Source organism: Scomber japonicus, chromosome 19 (assembly GCF_027409825.1).
Source record: "Scomber japonicus isolate fScoJap1 chromosome 19, fScoJap1.pri, whole genome shotgun sequence".
Classification (NCBI taxonomy): Eukaryota; Metazoa; Chordata; class Actinopteri; order Scombriformes; family Scombridae; genus Scomber; species Scomber japonicus.
In genome coordinates this window covers 18,317,280-18,334,564 of record NC_070596.1, presented here as the reverse complement: position 1 = coordinate 18,334,564, position 17,285 = coordinate 18,317,280, and the positions used below count along the sequence as shown (strand labels likewise).

The following is a 17,285-nucleotide window of genomic DNA, read 5'->3' as shown; positions in this document are numbered from 1 at the left end:
AAAATTACCACTGAGCACAAATCATATCAATTACACAAATCCATGAAAAACAGATCATTTCATGTCCATGTGGTCCAACCCATCCCTCTCTCAACAGCCACCACAAAAAGCTGCTGACTCAGTGTGACTCTAAAACAAAACAAAAGAAGTTGTAGGGGGAAAAATACAGCGAGAAACACAATGTGTTCCTTAACTCGGCTGTAGCTTCACTTTTCTCTTTCTCTAGTTACAAAACGTCCTCCTTAGTGTCCTCCTCTGACACTAAAGCTTAAAGGACATTCAGCTGATAAGCACTAGAAACAAACTGAACATCATTAACAATAAAGGTACAATATATGACATTACTAGATGTCAGCAAACAACAATTTACTACATAAAGATATAGTGAAATGATGGCATCCTGAGCAGAGAACAATGAGGCCTGAATGTCATCAATAGCAGTTTATTACAGTACAATTAGAAGAGTAGGTGTAGTCTAATATGATACCACACACACAGACACACACAGACAAACACACACGCACACATTCCTTGCCACTATCTCCACCTGTTGACCCCATCCACAAGCTTCATAGAAATCCTAAACAACATCATTGCTGTGTGAGTGGCAGCCCCAAAGGGACATGGTACACAGGCCTCTTTTAATGACCTCTGTCAGTATAACCCCTAACCTCCAATCATGTTATTTTTGGTAGCATGACATATACAAGATAAATTAAATTTTAAAAGTGGCATGATAATTTATTTGAGTATTGGGACAACATTTAATTCCAAGAGGGAAATGCCATATTAAAGGCGGGTATGCAAGAGGACAGCACGTTTTTGCACTTTGAATCAAAACTAGGCTAAAAATGATTGAATGGTTAGTTTGCTTCTAAGACAAAATCTCCATGGCATTAGGCACAAAGACAGGCACAAGATGGCATTTTGCATTGTGGGTGATAGCGCCAGGATGTAGACACTAAACGTGAAATTCCTTACAGAAGGGTTGTGGATCACAGAACTTTGTGAAGTGCGTCTGTCAGAGCTCTGTGCAACTCACCTTGACTTTGTGCGGGTTCCTCCAGTGCTCCTTAAGTACACTTTCTACTGTCATGTTGCTAGGGAGGATCACCACGTCGTTGTTACTCTCTCTGCACGTCAGCTCACACTCCTCACCTGTGTGTGTGTGCATATGTGTGAGCAAGAGAGAGACTGAAAACTGAAACCACAGCTAGATCAAAGATCTTTCAAGTCAATGCAAATCTTTTAGCACTGATTCCTCCCTTCCCCTCCATCACATTCAAGTGACTGTGACACTATGTGATATTCAAAGTGCTAGGTTACATAACTGTGGTTTAGAGATTTTGTTGATTCTCATTAGGAACAAATTAAAATGATTATAAGCAGTACAAACTGAAAAGGAATGAGTAATGCAAACAATCAGGAATAATAGTACATTCATCAAAAGCAGTGGGTAATAGGAACAATGGAACATGACAGAATTGTAATTATGTAACAATAAATTTGTGTATACAGACCTATGCCGTGTCCTCGCTTGCATGAGTACTGTAGGCTATAATGGAGGTTTTGAGGTAAAGAACACTGGCCTTTGCTGTGTGGGCATAAGCGGAACGACCCTGTCCAGTTTCCATCCTTCCTACAGCGGATCACATTGGACCCTGCAGTGCCCTGAAAATAACACATATATTGATATATAAATATTTATGCACACACATGGACACACAAACACTGCTAGACCAAGGACACTGAGATGGCATCTACTGTAGTTGCAAAGGGGGAAACACAATCCATTTTTTATCAGGCATCCAACCCACAACGCCTGAGAGGCAGAACAGATTAAAAGGTGTATACATTTCAGAAGTCTGTGGCGGCAGGACTATTCTGGAAATCAATAGCAATCTAATTAGCATGGCGTCAAATTGAGTAGGGCTAAGGGAGACAGGGAGAGAAACAGGCATCAAGAGACAAGCATTCAGACAGTGAAGGCAGTGTAACAAGTATCTGGTAAAACATGGTGAGGATAGTGAGTGTTTTGGGGTTTTTTCACTCATTAATTCAGCATCTTATCATCAGCTATCATAATATATAATATACCTATATATTAGACAAGAGTGTAGATCTGGAAGCTAAATATCCAATAAATGAAATACGGATTGTCTTTTACCCCTTGTACCTCATTTAAAAGAAGTGTTTCCTAGAGTTCCTAGGGACAAAAATGTCTGTGTCAAATATTCATTCATTTTCAGGATTTTAATCCTTTGTTTGTTTACATATAACAACAGGTTATTTTTTAAATTCACAAAAAGTGAATTATATTCCATATACTAAATGCAAAGTGAATTATTATAAGGGGGATTATCACAGTCTGGGAGATGTCAATGATTAGTAACAATGTTGATTTTGATGCATTTTTGATACATTATTTTTTGTGCAGTGTCAGATAAAAAAACTCCCTCTGGCATCCTTAGGGACAAAGATGTCCCCATTGAAACCCATTAAAACTACATTTTTTGATCCCCCTGCCAAAATATGTCTCTTTCATGTATTCCTGTGTTCTGGGCTGTCATCTTAGAGTCCAGAGAGAGAGAGAGAGAGAGAGAGAGAGAGAGAGAGAGAGAGAGAGAGAGAGAGAGAGAGAGAGAGAGAGAGAGAGAGAGAGAGAGAGAGAGAGAGAGAGAGAGAGAGAGAGAGAGAGAGAGAGAGAGAGAGAGAGAGAGAGAGAGAGAGATATTTAGGTATAATGCTTTACATGCAGTCCTGCAACAATGCATACACACATTTACATACACACACTTTTTTTTTTGATACACACATACACACCACTCTCTGACACCCATAGAGTCGTTTTTTGGCAGAGGGGCTCAAAAAATATATTATAATGGGTTTGAATGGGGATATTTTTGTCACTACAGGTCTTAGAGGAACTATTTTGTCTACACAGTGAATTATAGACCTGTAACTGTATAAGTATGTACAATTATTTTGTACTCATGTGCTATCAACACATGTAGAGCCTAAAAGTGATAAAAAGCAAGGAGGTGTAGAGGATAGAAGAAGAGAGAATGTCGACTTTTTATACATATGACAAAAAGGAGACAAGCACATAGGTAAAACAAGGATAGAAAGAGAGGAAAGAGATGGACAGACCTGCTTGCATGGAGCGTGCAGCAGCCTCACCGTATGGGCAGAGCCTCCTGTGGCGGCGATAGCAGTATTACCAACAGGATCAGAGCAGTTGAGTTTGCAGACACTGTCAAAGCGGAAGCCATCGCTACAGTGATAGGAGCCATGAAAGATGGGAGGCGGGGGATCACAAGTCACTGGCTCGCATGCCCCCTCTAACCAGCTGCCATCCTCTGTGCACTGGCGCTTAAATGCACGCCTGAAGAGATAGGAGAAGATTAGCATATAGTTGTAGATTTGTAGAGGTTTGGTGGAAGTTTTTAAAATAAATATAATTTACATGGAACTGATTCCAGGTCTTTCTTTCGAATGGAAATATTTTCTGATGAAGACTGAAAGACTTTACGAACCAAATAAATTAACCACAACAGTTTGTTTTTCTTTCTTTACCTCTTAGGTTTGTTGGTGACATGGTAGCCTGGTTTGCACTTGTATTTGCAGAGTGTGCCCACTTTGAGGCCTGTCTCATTGCAGCGCTTAGTCTGAAGCACAGCATTGGGTACAGGTGGAGGGGCTGGGCAGCGAAGCTCACAAAGAGCCTCAGGGAAGGACCACAGACCGTCTTCTAGGCAGGTAAGAGTGTTGTTTGTACCTATAGATGAAAACATTCAGTGTTGGTCAATGAAAAGAGATCAAAAGTAGACAACCCTCCAGAAATAGAGGAAAATGTGCTGATTAAAAGGACAGAATATTAAATGAACAGTTATTAAATGACCAATACAAATATTTTGATTACAAATAAGTCACTGAAAACTAAATGAATGAAATAAATCAGACTTTCAATTATTCCAATGTGTACGTTATGAGGTTTTTCATGTGAAATGTGAGGTGAAATTGTGTCAACATTTGAAAAATAATACACATGCATCTATCTTCTATCTATGTATAAATGACAGGAACGTCTGTCTGTCTGTCTGTTATTCGCATATCTCTCAAACTGTTCATCCGATTGATTTCAAACGTGACAGCTGTCTTGCTATGGGCACGAGTTAGTTCAGTGCCAAGTTTGACGTTGTTTGGATAAGAAATGTAAAAGATCTCGATAAATATATCAGTAATAGAAGCACACATTGATTTGAAACTGAAAAGAAAATGTTGAAAATGTAAAAATGAAAAGATTTGCATGAAAACAAATCATTTATTCAAATTACAATATCAAAACTTGGAATTTCAGTTTCAAATCACTTTTTCGAATGAATAAAACATATGACCCTAATTAGCTCCATAATAAGGCAGCGGAGCTTTGGCAGCTAAAATGTGAAATACACTTCAGACCCTCAAAAAAATGGATGAAACTGAAAACACTTTGAATAGCCCAGGCTACTTTGTAGTAAAAACACACACAAAAACTGATTTTGCACGGGAAAAATTCCAGTATCTTAATCTGAATTAAGTTTTTGAGACAAACAACAACAAAATAGAATTAACTTATTGAATTTATATACAGTACAGTCTGCCAGTGCAGTTGACTTTAAAATCAGTTTTGCCTAATCTCATGTAACCTACTGTATAGTTTTTGGAGAACATGACAAAGGATCTTTCATGGTCAGTCAAAATGCATATCTGCATACATGTATGCGTGATCCCCTATGCATCTCACCTACGAGCTGGGCAGGTTCTCGACACTGGAAAGTGCTCTTCTTGCCATATGTAGTGCCCTCAGGGAAGTTAAAATGGGCAGGATGAACATGGTATTTGTCTGGCAGACCACAGTCCACAGGCTCACATGACACCTGCTTGTTCCACTTGCCGTTTGCACAGGTTATAGTGACTGAAGAGTCCGACTGAAAAACAAGACAAGATATAAAGTTAGTGTCAGACCACAGACACAGACCTATCACAGTCCTATTGTGAAGTAGACGATTCACACAAGCATTCAATTGTGCATTGATGTGACAGATTGATGTCCAAAACACATCCTATAATTGTTTACCTCACAAAAATGACTACAGCAATTCAGCACTCACTCCAAGAAGTCTCTAATCAGCGTGTAACCCAACAAAGCTCGATCAGGCTTAGCTTACTATATGTCAGTAAGCACCACAGGCTACTCAGCAGCTCAAGTAACTGCTGATAGCATTTGTAAGGTCAAGTCATGCCACTCAGACAACTGATATCCAACAACTGCACAATCAGCCCTAACACAAAACAGATTGACTTTGGTGGAAGTGTGATAACTTCTGAGAAACAAATACAGATTGAGTGATTCTTCCACAAGTGGAACATCACTCTGTGAATTTATCACCTATCTTAGTGTAGTTCCTGTGTGGTCAGGATACTTAGAGAAGGGTTATATTTAGTCAAAAATAAAAAATCTTGACATCTGATTTATAACGCAATCACTCAGTTTTGTAATCTAACGCAGCAGATGGTTTGTTACACAGAACCATCTGAGAAGTCAACCATGGAAACTGTTTGGAAAAGGGCAGGAGCTTCCAAAAAGTACTTGGCGTGTACTTGGCGGGTGATTGGCTGAACTATCTGTCAATCACTGGCTATCACCATCTTACCTTGCAAGGCAGCTGGATTCACAATGCTGATTACTCCAGACCACCTGTGGTTCATACACAAGTACATAACTTGAAGCCTGACAAGATGGATGCTCATATGATCTTGTGATGTTGTGAATCTAGCTGCCTTGCAAGGTAATTAATTTAGCTGTAAGCTGAGAAACAAAGAAAATGAAAGAAAAAGTCGTTAGGTGGCTGTTGCCCAAATGGTAAAATAACACACACCAGCTTTGCAGACAAATGTGTGCCATGAGTTGTTGTTTTTTTTTTCTTCTTGTTGTCTCATTAAGCTGATGTCATTAGCTAGGCTGCATGGCTTGGTGATTGACAGTAGTCAACTATGCAGTTGCCTGTCAAGAGAAAAACTAAATTCTTCCAGTGTCCCTGCGTAGGCTGCTCAAAATCAAAGCAGACTGTCTCACTTTTTCAAGCCTACAAAGTGCATCCTGTGTGATTGGGCCCTTACATGTTGTTGGAATGTGGGAGGAAACTGGAGAACCCAACGGAAATCCACATATGGAGAGAACATGCTAAATCCACAAGAAACTGACTCGGGACAGGAGTCAAACGCAGTCCCTTCTTGCCCAGGGGCAACAGTGGTAACTTCACTCAACTATGACCAACAAAGACAATGGAATGCCCAAAACTACAGCATGATATACCCAGTATAATAGATTAACATCCCTTCCCATTATGGACCTATCATAGAGACAAGCTCTTGATTAGAAACAGCAGCTTCAGGTTACTGCTGAAGGAGCTGTGACCTCGTAAGGTTTGACTGACACTTGCAAAGCGCACATGTTCTGCATTCATTTTGTAGAATTGTGTGTGTATGATCTCAGTGTTTATACACCGGGTACGCATATAATATGTGTTCCTAATCAACAGCAATAAGATCAAAGTGAATTAGTGAAGTTAACATTTGCTGGTATGTGAGTTTGGACACAGAAAAGGCAACCAAAATGGTTCCAAATTTTTCAAAATGACACTCTATTATTCCTAATTTTTTAAGGGCTCACCGGAAAATTTTCCTGATCTTAGGTCTATTTTCTATTACAAATAGCTCTGATTCCTGTAAATTATTTGGCTTGTGGTACGATATTTGCAGAGATGAGACCAAAATGGGGAACCACTGCATCATCCAAACCTCAACTGTTTTCATCCTCTTCCATTAAATTGCACCATGTAACACAACAGGAATGCTTAAATCAATTGCAGTGCCAAGAAATCTCACAACAAAGCTGTGAGAGCTCAATCATTTTGACTTTTCCTCCTCAGAGCAAAAAAGGGAAACCTGTGTTTTTACCATGAATTACATCTTATCCCCCCTTTTTCCTCACTTTAATTACACACATCTTTTTAAAGATTGGCCAAACTTTAAGGCCACACAAGCTGGACTCAGTTAGCATTACGTATCTGTTGCTTCATACCCCCCTCTCTCTCTTCCCATGTAGTTCTATCTTTCATCTTGATCCCATTATATGATACTGCATAACAGTATCAGGTTCCCTCAAAATAAATAAGCTTCTTTCATATTTGGATATCCAACAAAGTAACATATGCATCGCATGTGAGTGCCTGCTGAAAAATATCTTGGTGTAGAGTTGAATGAGTCAGTAATGAGGGGAAGTTGTGAACTAAGTCTGCATGGAAGAAATGTGGAAGGATCTATTTAGTGTTAATGTGTTGACTGTAAATATGTGTGCACGCAAATGGAATGTTAAGTAAGTTTGTGAAATTGTGTATGAGTGTGTTAAGTTACAAGTTTTGCCCATCCTAAAACATGTGTGTGTAAAACTGTGGTCAAGTGAACAAACGCAGATGCACACAAACACACACAAACACATTTACACTTAAGTACATCTGCCATGAGCTGTTTTTGCATTTAATCACACATGTATCCGCAAGTCTTTAAGTATATACCGTATAAGGTTGTGCGCCTGTGTGTATGTGTGTAAATGTGTGGGAATTTTCCTTCCTTTAAAAAATTTACAGCTGACTATTTGTCTTCCAGTAGCGATTTTAACAACCTTTGGCTACTCTGCCTAATTCAAGCCAGGCAGACTAACAGACAAATGAACCGACAGAATGACAGCCTCTTCCTGAAACCAAGGCTTTGAATTACCTTGGATAGCACACAAACAGATAAGCACATGCAAAATGTATAGTAAAAGCACACAGTTGTACATTGATACGTAAAGTTATTATAGTATTGCTCAGTGGAATGAAGTATGATTTATTATTGTCAAGTCCTCATGGAAAAGCCTTTAAGAAACTGTTTTGGAGAACAGAAATCTGCTTTACCTAGAAGGAGAGGGGGGTTTTATTTGCTTGGAATATGCACATTTTCTGAAAGAAAAACGACTCAGTTACAGAGTTACACAAACGATTCTGGAGAAGAATGAGTTCAAAGTAGTAACATGCAGCTGGGTGTTACAGAGAATCTAACAGTACTTAGAAGTAGTCATGCTTCTAAGTACATAAAATTCTGGGAGAGTGTCTTTTTTTAAATGATAATCACATCAGCCTGGACCATGTGGATTTCAAACCAACTTGTGTAACAAACCATTATTGGATAGCTTTTCTTTTGAGTGGAAGAATACGATTTTGCTTTAATGAAAATGATGTTTTTCCGAGAGAAACTCTTTACTACTTCATGAGCTCTGGACTACTCTGATGTGTTCTATATGATTGACCTTTCTTTCCTGCAGAGCAACACACTAAAATTTGGATTCACATGCTCTTTCAGAACCTCACTAATCACTTACATCACATACAACTTTCACATACAAGCTCAGCATCCATAAAGTCAGCTACTTGAGGAGCAGCACGGTAATCATCTTTAAGGGCTAGGCCTGTGCTTTAATAACAACAATTACATCACCTTCGTTCACACAAGTTTAGGTTGTTATAAGCCTATAAGACTTATAAGGGAAAAGCCCTGTGTAGTCCTGATGTGGCATGATCATGAAAGAATAGAACTCAGACATGTAGAAACAAGATGCCTTTCTAAGACCCCTCTGTGCAATTGATGGGAGGGTAAAAAAACACATTTAAACATAGTCAGATTTATTTTAAACAGTAACAAAGCAAGAAAACGACAATCCCACACATATTTGTAAGGGGGCACAATGCACATACACTTTAACCATAGGACCGTTGGAAGCTGCCACAGTTAACCAAGTAAAGTCAAAGGCCAGGTGCCTAAACCATCACTATACTGTATCTGCCTTACAGTGAATGCAAAACACAGATTATATCGATAGAAGGGAAAATGATGGTCAGTGCTATCAGTGGTGGAACCGTATGGACTTCCTGCACTTGTTTGATTGCTGATTTACATTTGGAGCAGAGGACATAGTGTTCACTACCTCATTTCCTTGCTTGGACACAAAGGATGTGAGCCATGGGTGAGGTCTTTAAGGGTATTTTCAGATGTGGACTGAAAAAAAAGTCAATATTTCTCTTAATAGCTCGTATAATTATATTGGAGATAATGGCTAAAATTATGACAATACCAGGATATTTCTTAATGTATGTGTCTAACAGCCAGTGAGATCAAGTGCAGTACATGCATAGTTCCTGGGCATAAGTAGCTTTCAGAATGAGGTTCATTCACTTTGACGAAACCTGAAGATTCGAAGGCCATCTACTGATATCGAATTGGGATAAGGCAATCATATAGAAAGCAGAGAGTGGTGGTTTGATGGGCTTGTTATAATATGCAAGTTTCAGTGAACTGGTTTATGATGGACAGTAGTCAAGCCTACAAGGCCTGTTAGAGGAAATGCCTATGTCAAATAGAACTGACTTTTTCAGTGCCAGAACTCAGTGTTCCCTAACCACTTCAAAGAAAGAGAAAGTTATGGAAGACAGACAGCAATAAATCACACATATACAAATCAAACAAGTGAGGGAAACAGATTTGTTCCGAAGATAGCATTATCTAAGAAGGTGGTGTTCCCAGAACCACTTTGACATCACTGAAACAAGAATGTAATTGACTAATGAAAGGAGACAAGATTGTGCTTCACCCTGCACTTTTCAACCTTAGTGCGGAGATGTGTGCCTTTTCAAGCACTGGCGGAAAAAAGAAGGAAATGTATATGTAAAGAGGCACACTGCAGGGTAAAGGAGAATCTGACAATTTTTCTTTTTTACTCTGTTATACATTTGTTGTTTCGCTATCGTTGTTGAACTTCAAAAGTCCCTTCACTTTTTATGCACATTTTTCATCTATCAGCCCATTTGAGGGGGAGATGAGAGCAGATGTACCCTGTGAATCTGGCCTGATCGATTTATTGCTGGCATGTTGACACGTTCCAATAAATTTTTTTAGTCGTTTGATCTAGAATAAATGTTCTCTGTGTTTCTTTCAAATCTGTATTTGTGCTATTATTCCTTTTTCTGTCCAGATTTGTCCTGAACGGATTGGATTCTGTTATGGTAATTATAAACAACATTCAGTCTGCACATCTAGTTTGCAGCCTCAGCTTTTTTTATCAATGACGCAAGCAATTTACTTTACTTGTACTTATTGACATGTACGTGGCTGAGTTTGAAGTGATTTCGGAACTAGGGAGAAGAGTTTGGTGGATCAATTTATGTCACTCATACAGAGAGAATATGTACTGTATGTATGTATTTGCCAATTTATGAATTTTGAATGACATGATCCATCATTTTAATCATTCCACCAATGAAATATCAAAAAAACATATTGTTCCAAAAAGTAGAGATTCAACATTTTAATTGTAGCATTTCAAAATAAATGTAAGATATAAATGTAATTCTGCAGGGCATTATTCATCAAAATAAACAGAAAAATGCTCATTTTATATTAGACCAACAAAACGGACCAGATCACTTTTAGTAAAGTAAATGGATGCGATGAGGATGAGTTGTTCATAAATAACAGGTCCTCTAAATACCCTTGAACTGTCAGTCATAATTTGTGAGAAACCTTCACGGCCCAAAACCTGCCATTCAGCAGCCCTTCTTCTTTTTCTATTCTCTGCTGTCCCCCCTTCACTCCACTTTCTCTGTACTTTTCCTGCCTCTCCCTTTCTGAAAAGCATAATTTATCACTAAATGAATTGGCATTGATGAATAGCCACATAGTGCACTGTCAATCAAAATCTAATGCAATTATAACTCTGTGCAGACTCAATGGTGGACTATTCTGATAGCGTTTGTAAATACTGCATGTATGTATTTGGATGTAAATGTGCTTCCATGCATACACACACACACACAGTCACACACACGCACACACACACTCACACTCACCTGTGCTCATTCCTGTGTGAGTATGTGTAAATACAGGCATTAAGGGAAAGACAGAGGGACAGATGAATGGTTTTGCAATTCTAGAAACCCTTCAGTTATTGTATGACAAGTTACACATCCCAGCAATAGCCATGTGAAAGATGGGAGGAAGAACAAATTGTTAACACTGACCAAATACAAAAAAAGTCTTCATATTCCCTCTTTTTAATTCTGTAAAGCTCTTTTTCTTTTCTTCAATTTGCATCTGTTACAGGCACACACACCCTTACACACAAACAGGCATATTTTTCCAGGACTCAAATACGCATAAAGACAAAATTTACCTTGTTCTCTGAACCTCCCATCTCTCTGAGGAAGCATCAACAGATTGTCTTGCAGACTGCTTTACAGAGCCATGGAGAAGGATAAAGCGTTTATAGGGCCTTTACAGCAGCTTGGACCCAGTCCAAAATGTTTATGATGTGGTGTCAACTACCCTGTTTGTTTATTTACTTGTGGTGTGCACGCATCTGTGTGTGTACTGCATTTGCCTGCATCTGTGTCCTGATTGAGATTGTGATTGTCTGTACTTTACTGTATGTGTGTTGGTGCCTACAATTCATGCAAGCATTGACTGTGTGCTGCTGTGTGAGAGCGGTAGCAAATCGCTGCCCTTTAACAGTGACTTCAATGTGTGCGAAATGAGCAGGGATAGAGCAAGGGAGGGAGAGGGAGCAGACACTATGCAATGATGTCATCGTCCCAGCGGAGTAGCGATACAAAGTGACTGTTTGAGGTGATGGTGCAGCATGCTCAGCAAGAGACTAAACACCATTATGTCTGTGCTACAGAATATGTGAGGTGTGTGCACGTGCATGTGCATGTGTGTGTGGATGTGTGTTTGCATATGGGTGTATGTGTATGTGTAGCTAGCCAGCAAGAGGAGGAGACTGGGGCGTCTCCACTCCTCAGTGCAGCACTCATCTACCTGGATGTCCATGATGTCATGCTCCCTAGAGGCTTGCCTTGCCAAGCCTAGTTTTTGCAGGTGACAAAATAATTGCCGAGATGGAGAGGAGAGAGAAACTGTGTTTGTGCTCCTCTCTTATGGCCATATGTGTGGTGGACTTTGCATCGTTGCATGTTCATGTATGCATTTACAAATTCATGTTTGCACACACGTCCCCATATGCTGTTGAGATGCTTTTGCACTTAAGTGTTTGCATGTGTACATTTATGCATTGATGTGCCTCTTTGTGCACTGAGTTCTCTAATTGCATGTGTGTGTTTAAACATGTGTGCAGCAGTGTGTTTGTGTGTACCTGGCTCTTGATGATGTCATCATCCTGGTGGATCTGCAGGACATATCCAGAATTGCAGGAGATGGTGCAGCGGTCTCCATTGAAGAAGTGGCGGCCAGGGCCACTGCACTTGAGCTCTGCATTGCGGATTAAGGGTTCCTGGCAGTCAATGGCTTCGCACGAATAATGTACACAACTATGAGGGAGTGTGTGCATGTGGGGGTGGTAAAAGAAATTGAGAGAGAGAGACAAACAGAGAAAAAGAAACTAAACAACACATTCAAAATTACAACCAACATAAATTTAGTGTATAAATAACACTGCAGACACTCCAACACGGAAGCAGTCACACATTTGCTCACAAACAGAAAAGCTACACATTTAGTCAACCACATCCATCCATCAATGACTGCTTAACATATCAAATCAATAAACCACATGGAGAAAAGATTGCCATATTTGCTGTGCACATGAAAGGGGTGTCTGTGTGTGCACACACACAGCAGAGTGTAGTTTGTGAATTAAGAGCGACAGGATATATTATGTGCAGGCTACAATAGCAGTGTTTGGCCACAGCTCTGCGTTGGTAGCCTGATGGAGAAGGCATTTAATGCTCTTGGAATGCTTGGATGCCCAAGGCACCTTTTTACAACAGTCCACATTCTACAGTATAGGGTTCCCTTATGAAGTCAACAGAGAAAGAGGGGTGGGATGGGGTGGGGGCGTGGGGGTGGTGGAAGGTATGGGGGCAAAAACGGAGAGGATGTAAGAAAATACAGGTCTGGAGAAACATTGTTCAAGTTGCTCCTGCAAGAATGGAACATCTATTTTGCTTTTTTCTATTTATACATTTCCGTTTTACTGCTTCTATTGCAAACACATTTTTTCTTATTCCTATGTTTTTCCTTACTCAGAAAAAACAAATTAAAGACAGTAAAAGGCTCCATTTAAAAAAAATTGTCTTTTAAATACAATAAAAACTCATGTTAAAAAGATGTTAAACTGAGTAGGTGAGAGGAACCTGTTCAACTTCTATATGCAGGGACCCGTACTCCATGCATATAGAAAACAGAGAGTAGCAGTTCCTTACATCTAGGCTTTTTGAGGACAAACTAGGAAAGCCTTCTCTGTGGACATTTGGGCTTGGAACAAAATGTCTTTGTGGTTTTCTGCTAGTCACTCTGGAATTTCTGACATAAATTACAATTAACTACCTGGAAAACTATCCTCCTCCCTTGTGAATGAGAAGGACAGTACAATACAGCACACAAAAAAGAGAAAGACAATAGAGAGGACAGAACATAAACTTGCATGGATATCCCTCATACACTAACAAACATTACTCCAACAATACTCTATGTAGGAAGAGACCATAAGTATAAAATATAATAAAAAAACACTGAAGTGAATCAAAACTCAAGCGAAAGACTGAGGGAAAAAAAGGAAAACATACATGTGCATGCGCTTGCAGACAAGCATGGAACATAAAACGGAGTAATGTTAATAGCTGCTGTTGTTAACAACTCAGGGAAAAGGGGATGTGGTGTTTTGTGGAGGCATAAGTATTACGGGAAATGTGCTGCTCAGCCCAGGAGAATGAGAGAGGGAAAGCGGCAGCAGGAGGCACAGAAAGGGGAGAATTAAGAGGGAGATGGCAAACAGAACGAGATGACGTGAAAGTAAAGGATGAGAACACAGTGTGGGATAACAGATATGATAAAAAAGAAGGAGGAGGGGAAATGTGGAAAAGCAAGGCAAAGGAAATGGGAATGAGAGAAAGGCGGAGAATTACAATATGAGACAAGAAGCTTGGAAAGCAAGGTATGGACAACGTACAATGTTGTAAGCACAGACTGGTAAATAATAAGTGGTTAATAATCAACTTGTAGAGGGTAAACATTTCTAAAGATAAAGAGTTTGCACATTCAAGTGTTTGGAAATTAGATGAAGTAGAAGGAATATAAAAGAAAGGAAAGTCAGCAAGAACTCTGGGAAAGAGCAACTAGTCTGTGTGTGTATGTGTGTGTGTGTGTGTGTGTGTGTTTGTGTGTTTGTGTGTGTGTGCGTATGTGTGTGCGGTAACAAATAATTTCCTGGCTGATGCAGATACACAGCAGTTTTAATCTATTTAGGTGCTCTTGGAAGTCTCACTGGCACACAACAAAAGCCATAAACAGCTCTATCTCTCCACACAGACCCCCAACCATCCATTCTTTGTGTACGGGTATGTTTATTAGTGCATTTGGTGTTGAAAGGGTTGTGGGAGCATCATCAGCATGAATTGTCTCATGCATGACGGTGGTGTGGAAATTGTAAATTGTGACTGCGTTTGCGTGTGTGCAGCCTGATTTAGCTATGTTTGTGAGGAGTGGCTTGACATCTTCTGGTTAGATGTTAAAATGAGAGGTATAAGAAAACTCAAAACTGAGAATTCTTTAGCTAAATTGACCTCACTTGAATTGGTAGTCTTTACAAAAAGAACATTGAAGAGTTATCAAAAACTGTTAATGGCTTTTTTACTTTGATCTTTTTTATTTCCTGGTTCAGATTCTCAGTTTTCAGCTGTTGCAAATCGTTTCATCACACACACACACAAAAATGTCCAAATACGGAATACTTCTCTACACTGGCCATTACCTTTGATGTTGTATCGACATGTCATTTATTTATTAAACTAGTTCGAACTGAGAAAACAGCAACTGGCAGCCTCAGTGTGGAGCAATGCAAAAGCTTTCACAGAAGAGGCATGTCCATGTTGGCAGGATTTTACAAAGAAAACAAAATTTGTATACAGCGTGCACTTCAGCCGAACTTAATACAAAACAAACTGAGGTGGTAAACAACATGTAGGGCTGGAGGCAACGCAGTGGCTCCTTTGTTGAAGTTTTTTTTTTTTTTCAACTTTATTGTAAATTTCCAGTGATACTCTATTTGTTACCTATAACATTTTACTGTTATGACTGTTGCTTTTGGGCAGCTTGTTGGCATCATTAATTAACGCATGCCTCTCCCTCTCGTTGGCACAAATACACACACACATAAACGCAGCTTTTAGCATCTAATATATCCTCTTCCTTTGTGTGAATGGTGTCCTTGAGTTACATGTTGTGTGTACGTGTAGTCTGTTAACTTTCCAGGTCTCTGTGGTAGAGAAGACATTTTGTGGTTGAGGTTCTACTAGTTCTTGGCGGCACCTGGAAGTTGCTTGACGTCCTCTCTGATCCACTCCAACTGTTTCACATCTTGTCTGAAACTATATTCTACCTACCTCTAACTTATTAAATGTAACAGTTACTTAATATAACATACTATGCACATTATTTTCTTTATATTGGATTCTTTTTCTCCATGTTGCAATTATCCATGTTACATAGGGACTCCGGTAACAAGGGTAAGAATAACCTATGGTGGTTTTTAACACTTATTTGATAGTGTATGTAGCTTTAGATGGTTTGCAGCACAGTAGATATAGTACATGCATTCCTATATAGGGACTTGGAGATGGAACATGGAACATGATTCTAAATCAAATTCCCTGCACCTTTGAGGCAAGAAATTGTGTAAGCTGTATCTGTATTTCTGTCTCTGTCTGGCTACATGCATGTGTAGATAATGTTATGACTTCATCTGCATGTCTTTTGTGTGTAACATGTGTAGGCCTCATGTGCACCAGTGTTGGCCTCACCTCTGGCCTGTGGGGTTGTAGATCTCATTGCTCTGGCAACCACTTATTGTTATGGGGTCGAAGGACTGGAAGGAGCGCAGGCCTACGCCAGAGATGGCCACAAGGCGAGAGGCAAACATGACCAGGATAGCCTTGGTGTGGTAGAAGGCCACTGACAGATCATGGCTCACTGGGATCACCAAAGGGTTGGTGCGGCAGCTCAGGTGCCAATCACCTGTGGAAGGTTATTGGAGGAGAAGAGATTAAGGGTCCAGCTTTCCATTGAATCATAATTAGCAATCTGACCCCAAAGGTGAATGAAGTGGTTTTCAGTTTGGAAGTACAGTGTATACTTTAACTCACCAAGACTATGGATGCCTTCCTTGGTATCAACCAGCTGAACAGTGATGTTACACTGAGTCTGGTCAATGTAGCCCGTTCCATCAGCAGCCAGGTGTATAATCACTGCTGCTGCCACCATGGGATGAGAAAAGTGGGCCTAAATGAAAGAATAGAAAATACATGTATAATATATAGTGCATATTTCTTCTGCAATGGCTTGTGTTCATTAAGTTTATGAGTGTTGCACTCTCTAAACCACCATAAGGATGTCATGATGTACTATTCTAAATCATCAGCACTGTACTGAGGGTGGCCTCAGTCCAGAAGGTAGACTGAGGGAACACAAAACTCAAAGTAGAGTTGTGAAACAGTAGCACACACCAATATAAAGCCTTCACAAGAGCATCAATAATAGTCTAAATCTTAGTGACATCTTATAATTTTCAGAAGACAGTCTTGTGTTCAGACCAAAAGCAAGGAAAAAACATAGGTCTCAAGCTTGTTATGCCTACACCTTCAGGATATGAAGCTGATCTTTGTATTTGTACGAGAACCAAGAACCATACATTTATACATAAAGTAAATGATAAAGGTCATTTTTCAATTCAAATTGCATTAGCTTTCTCAAAAGATGTCTGAGATGTCACCTGACATTTGATAGATATAGGTCTTACTTTGAGCCAATAGTTTGGATATCCCCAGGATGACTCACGGGCCTCACGGCAAGGGAACCAGGCATACTGGGACACTCCATCTGATAGATCAAACACCTTGGACTGACATGTCTGGGGAAACATATGAGGGAGAGAAGATCAATATACTTCTGAAATACATCCCATCTCAAAACATGTTTATCATTTTTTAAATAATGTAAGTACAAAGATTGTGTTTAGTAATATACTGCAAGTAAAGAAGTAGTGAAAATAAATTTAGGGGGTATGCTCAGCAACAGTTGGAATGCCTGTGATCTGTGATATGGCATCTCAATTTAATTTGTTTCTTGTTTTACTTTTC

At 39.6% G+C, this 17,285-nt stretch overlaps 1 protein-coding gene across 1 annotated transcript in view; it reads right to left on the bottom strand.

The window, feature by feature from the left end:
* pappaa (pregnancy-associated plasma protein A, pappalysin 1a) overlaps positions 1-17,285 on the bottom strand; it is an 87,473-nt gene that overhangs the window by 15,684 nt on the left and 54,504 nt on the right. The window contains exons 11-19 of the mRNA XM_053340026.1: positions 16,946-17,056; positions 16,293-16,428; positions 15,951-16,164; positions 12,287-12,461; positions 4,787-4,970; positions 3,577-3,778; positions 3,151-3,385; positions 1,521-1,671; positions 1,043-1,158 (exon numbers count right to left, since the gene is read on the bottom strand). Coding sequence (XP_053196001.1) covers positions 1,043-1,158; positions 1,521-1,671; positions 3,151-3,385; positions 3,577-3,778; positions 4,787-4,970; positions 12,287-12,461; positions 15,951-16,164; positions 16,293-16,428; positions 16,946-17,056 — 1,524 coding nt within the window. The remainder of the gene's footprint in view (positions 1-1,042; positions 1,159-1,520; positions 1,672-3,150; positions 3,386-3,576; positions 3,779-4,786; positions 4,971-12,286; positions 12,462-15,950; positions 16,165-16,292; positions 16,429-16,945; positions 17,057-17,285) is intronic.